The sequence below is a fragment of the Scyliorhinus torazame genome, chromosome 18 (genome assembly GCF_047496885.1).
Source record: "Scyliorhinus torazame isolate Kashiwa2021f chromosome 18, sScyTor2.1, whole genome shotgun sequence".
Lineage (NCBI taxonomy): Eukaryota > Metazoa > Chordata > Chondrichthyes > Carcharhiniformes > Scyliorhinidae > Scyliorhinus > Scyliorhinus torazame.
The window spans coordinates 154,737,233-154,751,179 of NC_092724.1; the positions used below are offsets into that span (position 1 = coordinate 154,737,233).

Here is a 13,947-nt window from a genome sequence, read left to right on the forward strand (position 1 = left end):
CTTCACAGCGCCAGGTTCGATTCCCCGCTGGGTCACTGTCTGTGCGGAGTGTGCACGTTCTCCCCGTGCCTGCGTGGGTTTCCTCTGGGTGCTCCAGTTTCCTCCCACAGTCCAAAGACGTGCAGGTTAGGTGGATTGGCCATGGTAAATTGCCTTTAGTGACCAAAAAGATTAGGTTGGGTTATGGGGATAGGGTGGAAGTGAGGGCTTAAGGGGGTCGGTGCAGATGGGCCGAATGGCCTCCTTCGGCACTGTATGTTCTATGTTCCCCTACATCTTATCATATGATCATTCCTGTGCGCAATGATTGACAGACCGGTTCCAAAGTTCAGAGAAATTACTGTTTGATAGGGCTTGCTATGTATTAGAAACGTGCGAGGGGAATTGCAATTTAATTTAATCCCTGGGTCCAGGTTCCATTTTCAAACTGCCCCCAAGTTTACAATTGCAGTTTGGCACCTGATTCTGCAACTCCCTCGTGTGTTTTGGTGTTTTTGTAGATCACACCTTTGGAGTTTTTTTAACTGCTTTATAATTCATTTGGAACAAAAATATGTTTGTTTTTGTCCATTTGTCCTCAGTAGTGTGTGTTCCCTTGTTAGGAGTGCTCTATTCGTCAGAGTTTCCTCGTGGTGGTACACCATGTATGACTGTGGACTGTCAAAGGACACCTCTGAAACCGCCATAGGATTGACCTGCTGATTCATTGTGTGGGACTTGCAAAGCTGAATCACTGCATCAGATGTTGAAAGTAATTGATCTTGACACTCCTGTTTCATCTGAGTTTCTCCTTCTGCCTAGCTCCAGTCCATGCCTCCTGCTAGTGGTGTTATATATCAGCCTGCAGGTCCAACCAGCTTCCCCGGCACGTTCAGCCCCTCTGGCTCAGTGGAAGGATCTCCTATGCACACTGTGTACATGAATCAGGCGGGGCAACCGGGCACCGGACCCTATCCCTCCATGCCAGTCTCAGGAACAGGTGAGATACCCCGCACCCACCAATTGGAATTAAAATTCCACAAATAAATCTAGAATGGAGAGCTAAAAAGCTAGAATTGGGTGCTAAAAAGAATTGGGTACTCTAAATTTAAAAAAGACAAAATCGTTCTAAAACAATCGCTGGCCTTGCCAGTCACCCCCACATCAAATGAAAGAAACAACAGTAATAAACAGAAAAACAATAATTTTAAATGCTGGCTGTAGGTTTGCATTCTGCACTTGTGCTGAATATATCCTCCATGTTCTTGAATTATCTGATTGACCAATTGTCTTGGCCCGGAATGATCAAATTGTCAACAAACTTGGATTTGGCATCAGTACATGGCAGAAGACCAGAGATGCTGATAACTCTCAAATTGATGAGGTGCTGCCCACTGAAGGATTTGTCTTTTTTAGTGTTCCAGAGCGTGCAATCAACAAATTCCCATTGGTGATATCTGTGATCCCTTTCTGGACTGGGACTGCTGTTGTTTCTCTGTCTGGACTGGGACTGCTGTTGTTTCTCTGTCTGGACTGGGACTGCTGTTGTTTCTCTGTCTGGACTGGGACTGCTGTTGTTTCTCTGTCTGGACTGGGACTGCTGTTGTTTCTCTGTCTGGACTGGGACTGCGATTGTTTCTCTGTCTGGACTGAGACTGCTGTTGTTTCTCTGTCTGGACTGGGACTGCTGTTGTTTCTCTGTCTGGACTGGGACTGCTGTTGTTTCTCTGTCTGGACTGGGACTGCTGTTGTTTCTCTGTCTGGACTGGGACTGCGATTGTTTCTCTGTCTGGACTGGGACTGCTGTTGTTTCTCTGTCTGGACTGGGACTGCTGTTGTTTCTCTGTCTGGACTGGGACTGCGATTGTTTCTCTGTCTGGACTGGGACTGCTGTTGTTTCTCTGTCTGGACTGGGACTGCGATTGTTTCTCTGTCTGGACTGGGACTGCTATTGTTTCTGTGTCTGGACTGGGACCGCTGTTGTTTCTCTGTCTGGACTGGGACTGCGATTGTTTCTCTGTCTGGACTGGGACTGCTATTGTTTCTGTGTCTGGACTGGGACCGCTGTTGTTTCTCTGTCTGGACTGGGACTGCGATTGTTTCTCTGTCTGGACTGGGACTGCTATTGTTTCTCTGTCTGGACTGGGACTGCTGTTTCTCTGTCTGGACTGGGACTGCTATTGTTTCTCTGTCTGGACTGGGACTGCTGTTGTTTCTCTGTCTGGACTGGGACTGCTGTTGTTTCTCTGTCTGGACTGGGACTGCTATTGTTTCTGTGTCTGGACTGGGACTGCTGTTGTTTCTGTGTCTGGACTGGGACTGCGATTGTTTCTCTGTCTGGACTGGGACTGCGATTGTTTCTCTGTCTGGACTGGGACTGCTGTTGTTTCCCTGTCTGGACTGGGACTGCGGTTGTTTCCCTGTCTGGACTGGGACTGCGGTTGTTTCCCTGTCTGGACTGGGACTGCTGTTGTTTCTCTGTCTGGACTGGGACTGCGGTTGTTTCCCTGTCTGGACTGGGACTGCGGTTGTTTCCCTGTCTGGACTGGGACTGCTGTTGTTTCTCTGTCTGGACTGGGACTGCTGTTGTTTCTCTGTCTGGACTGGGACTGCTGTTGTTTCTCTGTCTGGACTGTGACTTCTGTTGTTTCTCTGTCTGGACTGGGACTGCTGTTGTTTCTGTGTCTGGACTGTGACTGCTGTTATTTCTCTGTCTGGACTGGGACTGCTGTTGTTTCTCTGTCTGGACTGTGACTGCTGTTGTTTCTCTGTCTGGACTGGGACTGCTGTTGTTTCTGTGTCTGGACTGAGACTGCTGTTGTTTCCCTGTCTGGACTGGGACTGCGGTTGTTTCCCTGTCTGGACTGGGACTGCGGTTGTTTCCCTGTCTGGACTGGGACTGCTGTTGTTTCTCTGTCTGGACTGGGACTTCTGTTGTTTCTCTGTCTGGACTGGGACTGCTGTTGTTTCTGTGTCTGGACTGTGACTGCTGTTATTTCTCTGTCTGGACTGGGACTGCTGTTGTTTCTCTGTCTGGACTGTGACTGCTGTTGTTTCTCTGTCTGGACTGGGACTGCTGTTGTTTCTGTGTCTGGACTGAGACTGCTGTTGTTTCCCTGTCTGGACTGGGACTGCGGTTGTTTCCCTGTCTGGACTGGGACTGCGGTTGTTTCCCTGTCTGGACTGGGACTGCTGTTGTTTCTCTGTCTGGACTGGGACTGCTGTTGTTTCTCTGTCTGGACTGGGACTGCTGTTGTTTCTCTGCCTGGACTGGGACTGCTGTTGTTTCTCTGTCTGGACTGGGACTGCTGTTGTTTCTCTGTCTGGACTGGGACTGCGGTTGTTTCCCTGTCTGGACTGGGACTGCTGTTGTTTCTGTGTCTGGACTGGGACTGCTGTTGTTTCTGTGTCTGGACTGAGACTGCTGTTGTTTCCCTGTCTGAACTGGGACTGCTGTTGTTTCTCTGTCTGGACTGGGACTGCTGTTGTTTCTCTGTCTGGACTGGGACTGCTGTTGTTTCTGTGTCTGGACTGGGACTGCGATTGTTTCTCTGGACTGGGACTGCGATTGTTTCTCTGTCTGGACTGGGACTGCTGTTGTTTCCCTGTCTGGACTGGGACTGCGGTTGTTTCCCTGTCTGGACTGGGACTGCGGTTGTTTCCCTGTCTGGACTGGGACTGCTGTTGTTTCTCTGTCTGGACTGGGACTGCTGTTGTTTCTCTGTCTGGACTGTGACTGCTGTTGTTTCTCTGTCTGGACTGGGACTGCTGTTGTTTCTGTGTCTGGACTGTGACTGCTGTTATTTCTCTGTCTGGACTGGGACTGCTGTTGTTTCTCTGTCTGGACTGGGACTGCTGTTGTTTCTCTGTCTGGACTGGGACTGCTGTTGTTTCTGTGTCTGGACTGAGACTGCTGTTGTTTCCCTGTCTGGACTGGGACTGCGGTTGTTTCCCTGTCTGGACTGGGACTGCGGTTGTTTCCCTGTCTGGACTGGGACTGCTGTTGTTTCTCTGTCTGGACTGGGACTGCTGTTGTTTCTCTGTCTGGACTGGGACTGCTGTTGTTTCTGTGTCTGGACTGAGACTGCTGTTGTTTCCCTGTCTGAACTGGGACTGCTGTTGTTTCTCTGTCTGGACTGGGACTGCTGTTGTTACTGATGTTGAGCACCTGTGACCCTTGTGTATTATTGTAAATTAGTTGCATCGTTACTGAAGAGAGATTGCTTCCATCCCAAAATGTGTTAGCAAACAAAATTCACCATCAAGTCTCATTAGGAACTAGTGACCAATAGCTTCCTTAAGGGTGTTAGTTTTGTGGAGCGTCTTAAAGGGGAGTGAGAAATGAAAAAATGGAGCGGTTTATTGATGCAATTCCAGAATGTAGCAGCTGATGGCACTGTCAAAGGACATCGGAGATGTCCGAGACCAGAAATGGAGGGTTGTGGACACGGTACGAGAGGTAGGAGTGGGGGAGGCCATGAACGCATCTGAAAATAAGGATTAGAATTTTAAAATCAGGGCCTTGCCAGACTGGTATATAGTTCAGAATGCTGGGACGCGAGTGCCAATGTAGGTTGTATACTGTGGCTAAATAGTTGTATCTTTGTTCTTTATTCAGAGCCAGTGCATACAGATCAGTTCAGGCAATTTAATTACTCCACATTCAGGCTCTCTGCACTCCTGTTCCTTAATCTGTGGGATAGCACATGTGGATGCTTGTTCTCTTGCTACATATCTTGTGTGCAATCATACAATTCCTGTGCACCTCAGATCCCAACATGGTGAATCCTTACATGTACCAGCCAGCAGCTCCAACCAGTCAGTCCACCCAGCAAGGCCAGGGAGTGCCCACAACAAACACCGGATATTCAAACTACCAACCAACTCCTGCACAGAATTACCAGGTAAGTCTCACACTAATCTTCTCTGGCCTGGACCCCAGTTTCTCTTTAACTGTGGTGTTATATGATGTTGAGCTTATTTTTGGTGTTAGATTAAAGCAGCAGTTTTGACTCTGTTTCACTCATTGGCTTTGGTCCTAACTTTCCGAACTATATGTCAGTTTCTCTCCTTAGCCACCCAAAGACTACCCCCTCCTCGCGTTTCTTCCCAGCTGTATCTGTCTCACTTTCAACCTCTCCATGTCAATCGCTCATCGCACACTTTTTCTCTCTTGGTGCATGTCCCTTGCTCTCTTCTCCACCCCCGTTGTCGCCCGCTTTCCTTCACTTGTACTGCCTGTTTCAATGCCATTCTCTGCTTCCTGAAGTTGTGTATAGAAGATTCACACTAGGAGACATCCGGTGCTGACCATGGAGTGGTCACACACAGGGCAGCTGCGGCTCGAAGGCTTTGGTTTGAGATCTTTTTACCCGAAAGCAGGGGAATTTTGACAGGAACGTGTAGCTGTAAATGTGGAGAAGTCCAAACTCTCTCTTCTTCCCCCCCCCCCCCCCCCCCCCCAAAAAAAAAATGGCATGTCTACTGGTTAAGAGACCCAGCAGAAAAAGGTTAAAGATCTGGCCAAGGAACTGGAGGAGACCTGTGGCGCAGTAACAGTTGAGAAGATGGCGGAGGGGAGGGGGTTGTGGCGAGTTGGAAAACCCCAGCTGGAACAATTGATGGTTTTATTAGAGAGGAGTTCCGCCAGCAGCGAAAGGCGATGCATGAGGATCGATCGAAGGCCATTGAAGGAGCGGTAGCGGCCTTGAAAGGATCGATGGAGAGAGTCGAAAAGTGTCTGGAGGCACGGGCCGCAGATCCAGGAGATGGAGGAGGTGATGTCCGATCACAGTGATCAGGTGGTGGTGTTGCAGGCGGATGTGGGGCCCCTAGGGGACCTTTGCAGGTCGCTAAGTGAAAAGGTGGAGAAGCAAGATAAAAATCCAGAAGGCAGATCCTGCTTATCATTGGCTTGCCGGAGGGTGTGGAAGGCACGTGTGCCACGAGATATGTCTCAAGGATGCTGGCGGGGCTGGTGGCTGAGGGGGTGCTGGACAAGGCCCCGGAGGTGCACAGGGCGCATAAGTCCCTAAGGCAGAAGCCAAGAGCGGGGGAGCCACCACGGGCGGTGATAGTGAGTCTCCATAGGTTTGTGAAGAAGGAGAAAATCCTGCGGTGGGCCAGGGGGAAACGCGAATGGGAGGGGAACAGGGTCCGTCAGGACATTGGAGCAGAGCTGGTGTAAAGGTGCGCCCGATTCAACAAGGCCAAAGCGGTTTTATACCGGAGACTACTGATCCAATTTGGGGTACTGTACCCGGCGAAATTGTGACGGTCGGGAGTACCATTTTGAAACCCCAAAGGAGGCCAATGACTTGATTACAGATCATAAACTGGGGGAAGAACTGAATGTTGATGGGAATTGGAGGAGCTGGAACCACAGAGATCGGAAGATGCGGGTATTGTGGGGGCTTTTTCTTGGGTGGGGTGATTTTGCCATTGATTGTTTGTTAACAGGGTGGCACGGTGGTGCAGTGGTTAGCACTGCTGCCTCATGGCGCCTAGGACCCCGGTTCGATCCCGGCCCCGGGTCACTGTCTGTGGAGTTTGCATATTCTCCCCGTGTCTGCGTGGGTCTCATCCTCACAACCCGAAGATGTGCAGGGTAGGTGGATTGGCCACGCTAAATTGCCCCTTAATTGGGAACAAAAAAAAATTGGGTCTCTAAATGTATTATTAGAAATGATTGCTTATTAAGGGGCAATAAGTTTGTAATGGGGCAACTGCCTCCTCTTTCCCCCCCCCCCCCCCCCCCCCCCCCCCCCATGCTGCTTGTGGTATATTTCTTTTTGGAGGGGGTGGGAACCATGGGTTTAAGCTGGGGGAGATGGATGGCATGTTAGGAGGTGGGGCTAGTGAGGGCGAGGGATCTATATCTGGAGGAGAGGTTTGCAAGTCTGGAAGAGCTGCGGGAGAAGGCGGAGCTGCCGAAGGGAAGCGAATTCCGGTCTCTGCAAGCGAGGGACTTTGGGCGGAAGGAGTGGAGAGAGTTTCCCGCGCTGCCAGAGTGTACACTGTTGGAGCAGTTGCTGTTCCCAGATGTGGAAGGGGAGGGTAGAATTGGGGATATATATGTGTGGCTGGGGAAGCGCAGTGTTGAGGATTAAGCAGCGCTGGGGGGGGGGGGGGGCGGGGGGGGGAGAAGATATGATGTGTAGTAAGGCAATGCGCAGGGTGAACTCTACCTCCTCGTGTGCGAGGATGAGTTGAGTTTGATTCAGTTTAAGGTGGCGCACACGGTATATATGACTATGGCGAGGATGAGTGGGTTCTTCCAGGGGGTGGTAGATGAGTGTGAGACGTGTGGGCGAGGACCAGCAAATCACGCATATGTTCTGGGGCTGTGAGAAGTTGGAGAGATACTGGGAGGGGGTGTTTGGGATGTTATCAAAGATTGTGAGGGTAGAGGCCGGGCTGGACCCTATGGTGGCGATTTTTGGGGTAGTGGAAATGCCGGAACTGATGGAGGGGAGGAAGGCCGACGTTGTAGCCTTCGCATTTCTAGTTGCCCGCTGAAGGATTCTGCTGGAATGGCGGTCTGGCTGGGGGACCTGTACAACTTTCTCCAGCTGGAGAAAATTAAGTTCGAGTTGAGGGGATCAGCGGAGGACTTTGAGACATGGTGAGGACTGTTCATGACCATGTTAGAGGAATTTTTCATCGCGGGGAGGGGGTGAAATGGGGGAAACATTTGCATATACTGTGATGTGGAGAATATTTGGATTTATTTATGATTTTGTACTTTTGAATATGTCTGGAATAAAACTCGTTTTTTAAAAAAAGGACATTCACACTAATTGGAAGGGGTGAAGGTTTTTAGGTGACTTTTATCTCTGCTTGCTATGGGCCAGGTGCTGAGGACTTACATTTAACATGGGGTGTTCATAGGCTACGTTTGATTCTATTTTTGCCAGTGTTTGACATTGTAAAGAATATCTGCGCCTGTGTTGTGATTTTGAACTGAATTGTGTATTGGTGAGAAGCTTGCCCTGTGTTTAGTGACACAACGCAGATGATATATAGTCGACTCTATATGGCTGTTAAGAATACATGGAAAAAGCCTATTGTTGTGGTGGTAGGAATTTTGAGTCACCCAGACTCTCAACATTAGCTTCCTTCTCTCTGCACAGATGCTGTCAGACCTGTTGAGATTGTCCAGTGTTTTATATTTTTGTTGCATTCCTTGGGGAGTTTGGGTTAGGTCAGCGTGGTTGCTAACTCCACGTGGACAGCTGATTGGACCTACCTGGTCCTCCGCAATCTGTAATAGAGAGGGGAAATCAAAGGCAGCACGGTGGCGCAGTGGGTTAGCCCTGATGCCTCGCGGCGCCGAGGTCCCAGGTTCGATCCCGGCTCAGGGTCACTGTCCGTGTGGAGTTTGCACATTCTCCCCGTGTTTGCGTGGGTTTCGCCCCCACAACCCAAAGATGTGCAGGGTCGGTGGATTGGCCACGCTAAATTGCCTCTTAGTTGGAAAAAATTAATTGGGTACTCTTTTAAAAAAAATTTTTTTAAAGAGAGAGGAAATCAGCCACCTTAACCCCATCTCGATCCCCCTGCTGGAATCTCGGGCTGAGGAGCACAGGATCAGACTTGCTTAGGTGCCTTTCTCCCTGATAGTCAAGTACCAGTAAATATTCACCACAAGGCTCCCATGACAAATACTCGAGCCTTCTATTTGCAGAGCCAAGGGAGTAGAAAGCTCATTACTTGTGTGCGTGCGCGCAGGGGGCTATTCTGCCTCTGGGCTGCGTGCGCGTGCGTGCGTGCGTGCGTGGACACTTTCCAATTCTGTATCAGCTCATTGTGAATCTTCCATTGCAGAATGCGGTTTCGCAGGCACAGAGCGGAACGCTTCCCCAGCCGCCTCAGTCAGCTGGATTGGGATACATGGGTTCCCAGTCTGTTGCCATGGGTTACCAGCCATATAACATGCAGGTAGGCACTACTGCAGCTATCCTTCCTCATCATTGAGCTGTGGTTAATACCAAATACCTAAAGTTTGCGGTTGCCAAATGGATTTTCTTGAGGTCAGAGATATCCCCAATAAAACTGATCATAATCCTTCAGAGATTCAATACAACCCCATCCTGAAAGACATGAAAAGAATTAGTCCTCCGAAATCTGGGTATGATCAAGTATTTGTTCGCGTTTTATTTCTATAAAGGATTTGGTTTTGTTGAGTATATTTTAAAGGGGCTAATTGTTAACGAACTCTGACACATCACACACTTGCACATTGTTGAGCAGAACCAGAGAAGTGAATGTTTGGCGTTTTCCTCTGTGCAATAATATAGATAGAGGCCTGTATTTACAGTGTCTTTAAAATGTAAAGGCCTGTATTTTGTGTATTTATAATATGGGGCCTGTATTTACAGTATTTATAATATTGGGGCCTGTATTTAGTGTATTTATAATAGACTGGCCTGTATTTGCAGTGTATTTATAATAACCTGCGAGCCAGTATTTACAGCGTATTTATAATATGGAGACCTGTATTTATAATATAGAGGCCTGTATTTAGTGCATTTATATTTGGGGGCCTGTATTTAGTGTATTTATAATATACTGGCCTGTATTTACAGTATTATAATATGGGGGCCTGTATTTACAGTATTTATAATATGGGGACCTGTATTTACAGTGTATTTATAATATGGGGGCCTGTACTTAGTGTAATTATAATATGGGGTCCTGTATTTAGTGTTTTATATAATATAGGGGCCTGTATTTACAGTGTTATAATATGGGGGCCTGTATTTAGTGTTTTTATAATATGGGGGCATGTATTTACAGTGTATTTATAATATGGGGCCTGTATTTAGTGTTTTAGTTTTATATAATATAGGGGCCTGTATTTACAGTGTTGTTATAATATGGGGGCCTGTATTTAGTGTTTTTATAATATGGGGGCCTGTATTTAGTGTTTTATATAATATAGGGGCCTGTATTTACAGTGTTGTTATAATATGGGGGCCTATATTTCGTGTTTTTATAATATGGGGGCCTGTATTTACAGTGTATTTATAATATGGGGACCTGTATTTACAGGGCACATGCAGCTTGGTATTTTACACAGTCTGCTCTCCTGTGCTTTGGCATCTAAGCTTTGTTATATACAATAAGCAACTCTGTTGCTCTCCTACAGAATATGATGTCTACCCTACCAGCTCAGGACCCCGCCATGAGCAATTTACCTCCGCAGCAGTCTTACCTTCCAGCACAGCAGCCTATGTATCAGCAGGTAAGTGGAGGGCCAGTATGTGTGCAGGAATCCAGGTTTGGGCAGTGCACGTTCTCCCCGTGTCTGCGTGGGGTTCCTCCGAGTGCTCCGGTTTCCTCAGGCTCTCCAAAGATGTGCGGGTTGGGTGGATTGGCCGTGCTAAAAACTTCCCCTTAGTGTCCAAAGATGTGCGGGTTGGGTGGGGTTAGGGGGATAGGGCAGGCGAGTGGGCCTAGATTGGGTGCTCGTTGAGAGGGTTGGTGCAGACCCGCTGGGCCGAATGGCCTCTTTCTGCACTGTAGGGATTCTATGGCCTCTGTTTAACTTCTTATCTGAAAAATGTCACCTCTGACAGTGTAACAGTCCCCTCAGTACTACACTGGAGTGTCCACCTGGATTATATGTTTATTTATCTGGGGTGGACTTGGGCCAGAGTGCTACTCACTGATACCCGCGCCCCCAGCTTCGTGAGAAACAGGTGTTGAGTTTAAAGTCACACCTGCACCAAGAGCGTAGTGACCCAGGGCCGGGATCAAACCTGCGGAATTGGTTCGGCCAATTAAAACTGTTTCTCGCCAGTGTTTTGAGTCTGTGAGATTCCGTTGTGACTTGTCATGGTGCGTGGTGACTTATCCGGAGCAAAGCAACGCCAAATGAGGAGTCGCTGGCAACCAGCATCTGGCTGAATCTTAACTCTTCCCTTTCCTTTATTGCAGATGGCACCCCCTGGAGCACCACAGCAGCAACCTCCACAGCAGCAGCCAGGATCCGAGGCGCAGCTCATCTCGTTCGACTAATCTTTCTCTCTCTCTCTCTCTCTCGGGGGGAGTGAGGGAGGGAGCAGTCACCCTCATACTGGGAATGCGGATAGCCAGTTAATTATTGGAGGGGAGCCAAGAAAGAAATTTAGGACTGTACGGTGCCACTTGACGGATTCACTTTTCAAATTCATAATTCATACTGGCTTTCATAAACCGATCCTTTCGAAAGACTGGCATGGATTTGACTGCTGACTGGTAAATCTCCAATTACTGTGTGTGCTCTCGGTGTGAGAGTGAATGAAGCAAAGGACCATTATGATCATTCAAGACATTGAATTTAAGCAGGAGGCCTGTTGGTGCGATGTAGCTACTGGGGATGATGCTTGCTTTGTTTTTGAACGAGGGAGAATTTGAGAGTTCATGGGTGTTTCGATAGGGTTTCCTTGTTGGAATATTTTCTTTTTTCTTTCCACTCCACCCCACTCACGTTTTATTACCAAAAACGACCGCACCCTGGTTGTTTTAATCACTCAGTCGTGTAATTTGAGCAACGGAGATGGTTGAGCTGTTTCTCCCCATTTACCGAAACTACTTTTTGTAACTGTATTGACAATTCTTTCCGGTAGCAAGTGACATTTTTAGTAACTGGCTTCCTCCATCCACCGGTATTTGCTCCCCCTTCTTCAGGCACTGAGGTGTATCCCCCCCACCCTCCTGGCACTATTTCACAGAAGAGCAAGGGGTGCTGTCACCACTGTCCTGGTTAATAATCACCCCTGAACAGCCATCACAAAAACAGGTTATCTGATCAGTCCCATTACTGTTTGCTGAGCTTGCTGCGTGCAAATTGGCTGCCCCACACTTCCTACAATGCAACAATGACAACACTTCAAAAGTATCTGATTGGAGGGCAGCATGGTGGCACAGTGGTTAGCACTGCTGTCTCACAACGCCGAGGTCCCAGGTTCGATCCCGGCTCTGGGTCACTGTCCGTGTGGGGTTTGCACATTCTCCCCGTGTTTGCGTGGGTTTCGCCCCCACAATCCAAAGATGTGCAGGGTAGGTGGATTGGCCACGCTAAATTGCCCCTTAATTGGAACATGAATTAGCACTCTAATAAATTTATTTTTTAAAATTATCTGATTGGTTATAAAGTGCTTTGAGATTTCCTGAGGCTGGGGAAGGCGCCATATCAATGCAAGGTTTTTTTAACCCCCGGTATTAGCTTCAGAACAATGTAGAACATTGGATCCAACGCTGTTTATAAACACCCCCCCCACTCAAAACTCATCTTCCCCAAAAAGTAGGTGAGGTTAAAATTCTCCCCCTAGTTTCAACAGGGGGCCTGACTACATCCAACATGGGGTGGGGAAGGGAAATCACAGCTGTCCTCAACTGGCATCTGCATGGTAACCTGGAAAGCAAAACACACCTTGTATTTCTCTCTTTACCAACCCCACCTCCAATCGCAGGGATGCTGCTACATGCTCACCTCTCCACTTTCCTAGCTTTCTGTGAGACTGGGACATGCCTTGGCAGAGGGAAGGGACTTGCATGTTCCAGAACAAAGGAACTTGAACTCCCTCGCTGGGTAGCTGTCGCCTCTGATCAACCCGAGGTTGCAAATTCATGTCTGGCGAGTATGCCGGCCACTCCCCACTCTTGCTCCGTGAGTCGGCTGAGAAACCACCAGTGGCCATATTGGGACTGGTCCCTGTGTCCCATTTCACTCCGCTTTTAAACTCCGTATGGGGGAATGCTCCTATCAGTAAGCTGTTGTCCTGGTGAATCAAGTCAAACTCTTGTTTGTGAGGTTTGCGTGCATCAAACATTTTACCCCTGGGCTGCTCGAGTCAGCACTGCCTGAGCTAACCTCTTGACTTTGTATTTTTGGAAGGTACTATACAGGGGTCTAAACACAGGGAGCCTCATGGAGGCTCTGTTCATTAAACTGCCTGCTTCTTCGATTGTCACTCACCCTTTCTCCTTTGCTTGTCAAGGAATATGCGGAATGCAGCAACAGAGAATGTTTTTAAAATAGCAGAAGGGTCGAGGGTAAAGAGAGAGCAACCATGACAGTTGGCACAAGTGGTCCTGATTGTAGGTTACATTGCAGTCTGATTGTGGCCACGTGTTACACACCCAGGTTGAACGATACAGAATCACCAACTCGGATTTGAAATTCATTCCTCTGACCTAAGTAACTGGTGGACATTACAATTGGCTGCTTGCTGACCTCTGCCATGCCCCCCCCCCCTGCCATTGGAGTTGCAGGCACTTAGCAGTGGAAGTTACTAACCTCCATGAACTGTCTCTGCGTAATAATGGAGCTCGATATAATTAACCGTAATCAGTAGCTGTCATCCGTATAGCATATTGTATATTGTGCAGTCATTGTCGGATATTTGTGTTCTTTGGAACATAAACAATTAAATGTCTAATTTAAAGAAAAAAAGAAACTCCGCTTCATAATAGGGTGTGCATGTTTAAATTGAAAATAGTCTATTCATTTGCAATATAATATTGTACAGGATAATTTACATTGTAGTTTGGGTAGATGACGTACCAGTTTAATGTCAGTAAGGTACTGGACACACACGTTCTGTTCTGCTGTACATGAACATGTCTCTCTGTCTTGTGTATTTTCCCTCATTCAACACTGTTCAGCTTTCCTCACCATTTCAGCTCATTTTAATACTTTATATTTAATAAACATTTTTCCCTTCATATTTGTTTACTTCCGCGGAATCGGTGTGTGGTTTATTTGAGAAATAATGTTTTTCTTTTTAAACAATGGGTTACGATGATCTTTTTTCCCGGGATCCAGTTTTACCAACCGGCCGGCCTTCAGGCCCACCATTTTCACTTACCTTTAATGCGACTGGTCCTCAAGATCTCACTTGCTTTGTCATTCACTGTTACACTTCTGCTAAGGACTTCAGCTGACGATTTAAGTTCTCGCTGCATCCATTGAAAAAAAGC

The 13,947-nt window shown here is 47.9% G+C and overlaps 1 protein-coding gene across 8 annotated transcripts in view; it reads left to right on the forward strand.

Moving 5' to 3' along the window:
• hgs (hepatocyte growth factor-regulated tyrosine kinase substrate) overlaps positions 1 to 13,692 on the forward strand; it is a 41,043-nt gene extending 27,351 nt beyond the window's left edge. For all 8 annotated transcript variants that reach the window (XM_072483666.1, XM_072483659.1, XM_072483660.1 and 5 more), the window contains 5 exons: positions 802 to 979; positions 4,750 to 4,883; positions 8,806 to 8,919; positions 10,130 to 10,225; positions 10,921 to 13,692. In XM_072483666.1, the coding sequence (XP_072339767.1) occupies positions 802 to 979; positions 4,750 to 4,883; positions 8,806 to 8,919; positions 10,130 to 10,225; positions 10,921 to 11,001 (603 nt within the window). In that variant the 3' untranslated portion in view covers positions 11,002 to 13,692. The remainder of the gene's footprint in view (positions 1 to 801; positions 980 to 4,749; positions 4,884 to 8,805; positions 8,920 to 10,129; positions 10,226 to 10,920) is intronic.
• Positions 13,693 to 13,947: the final 255 nt, after the last annotated feature.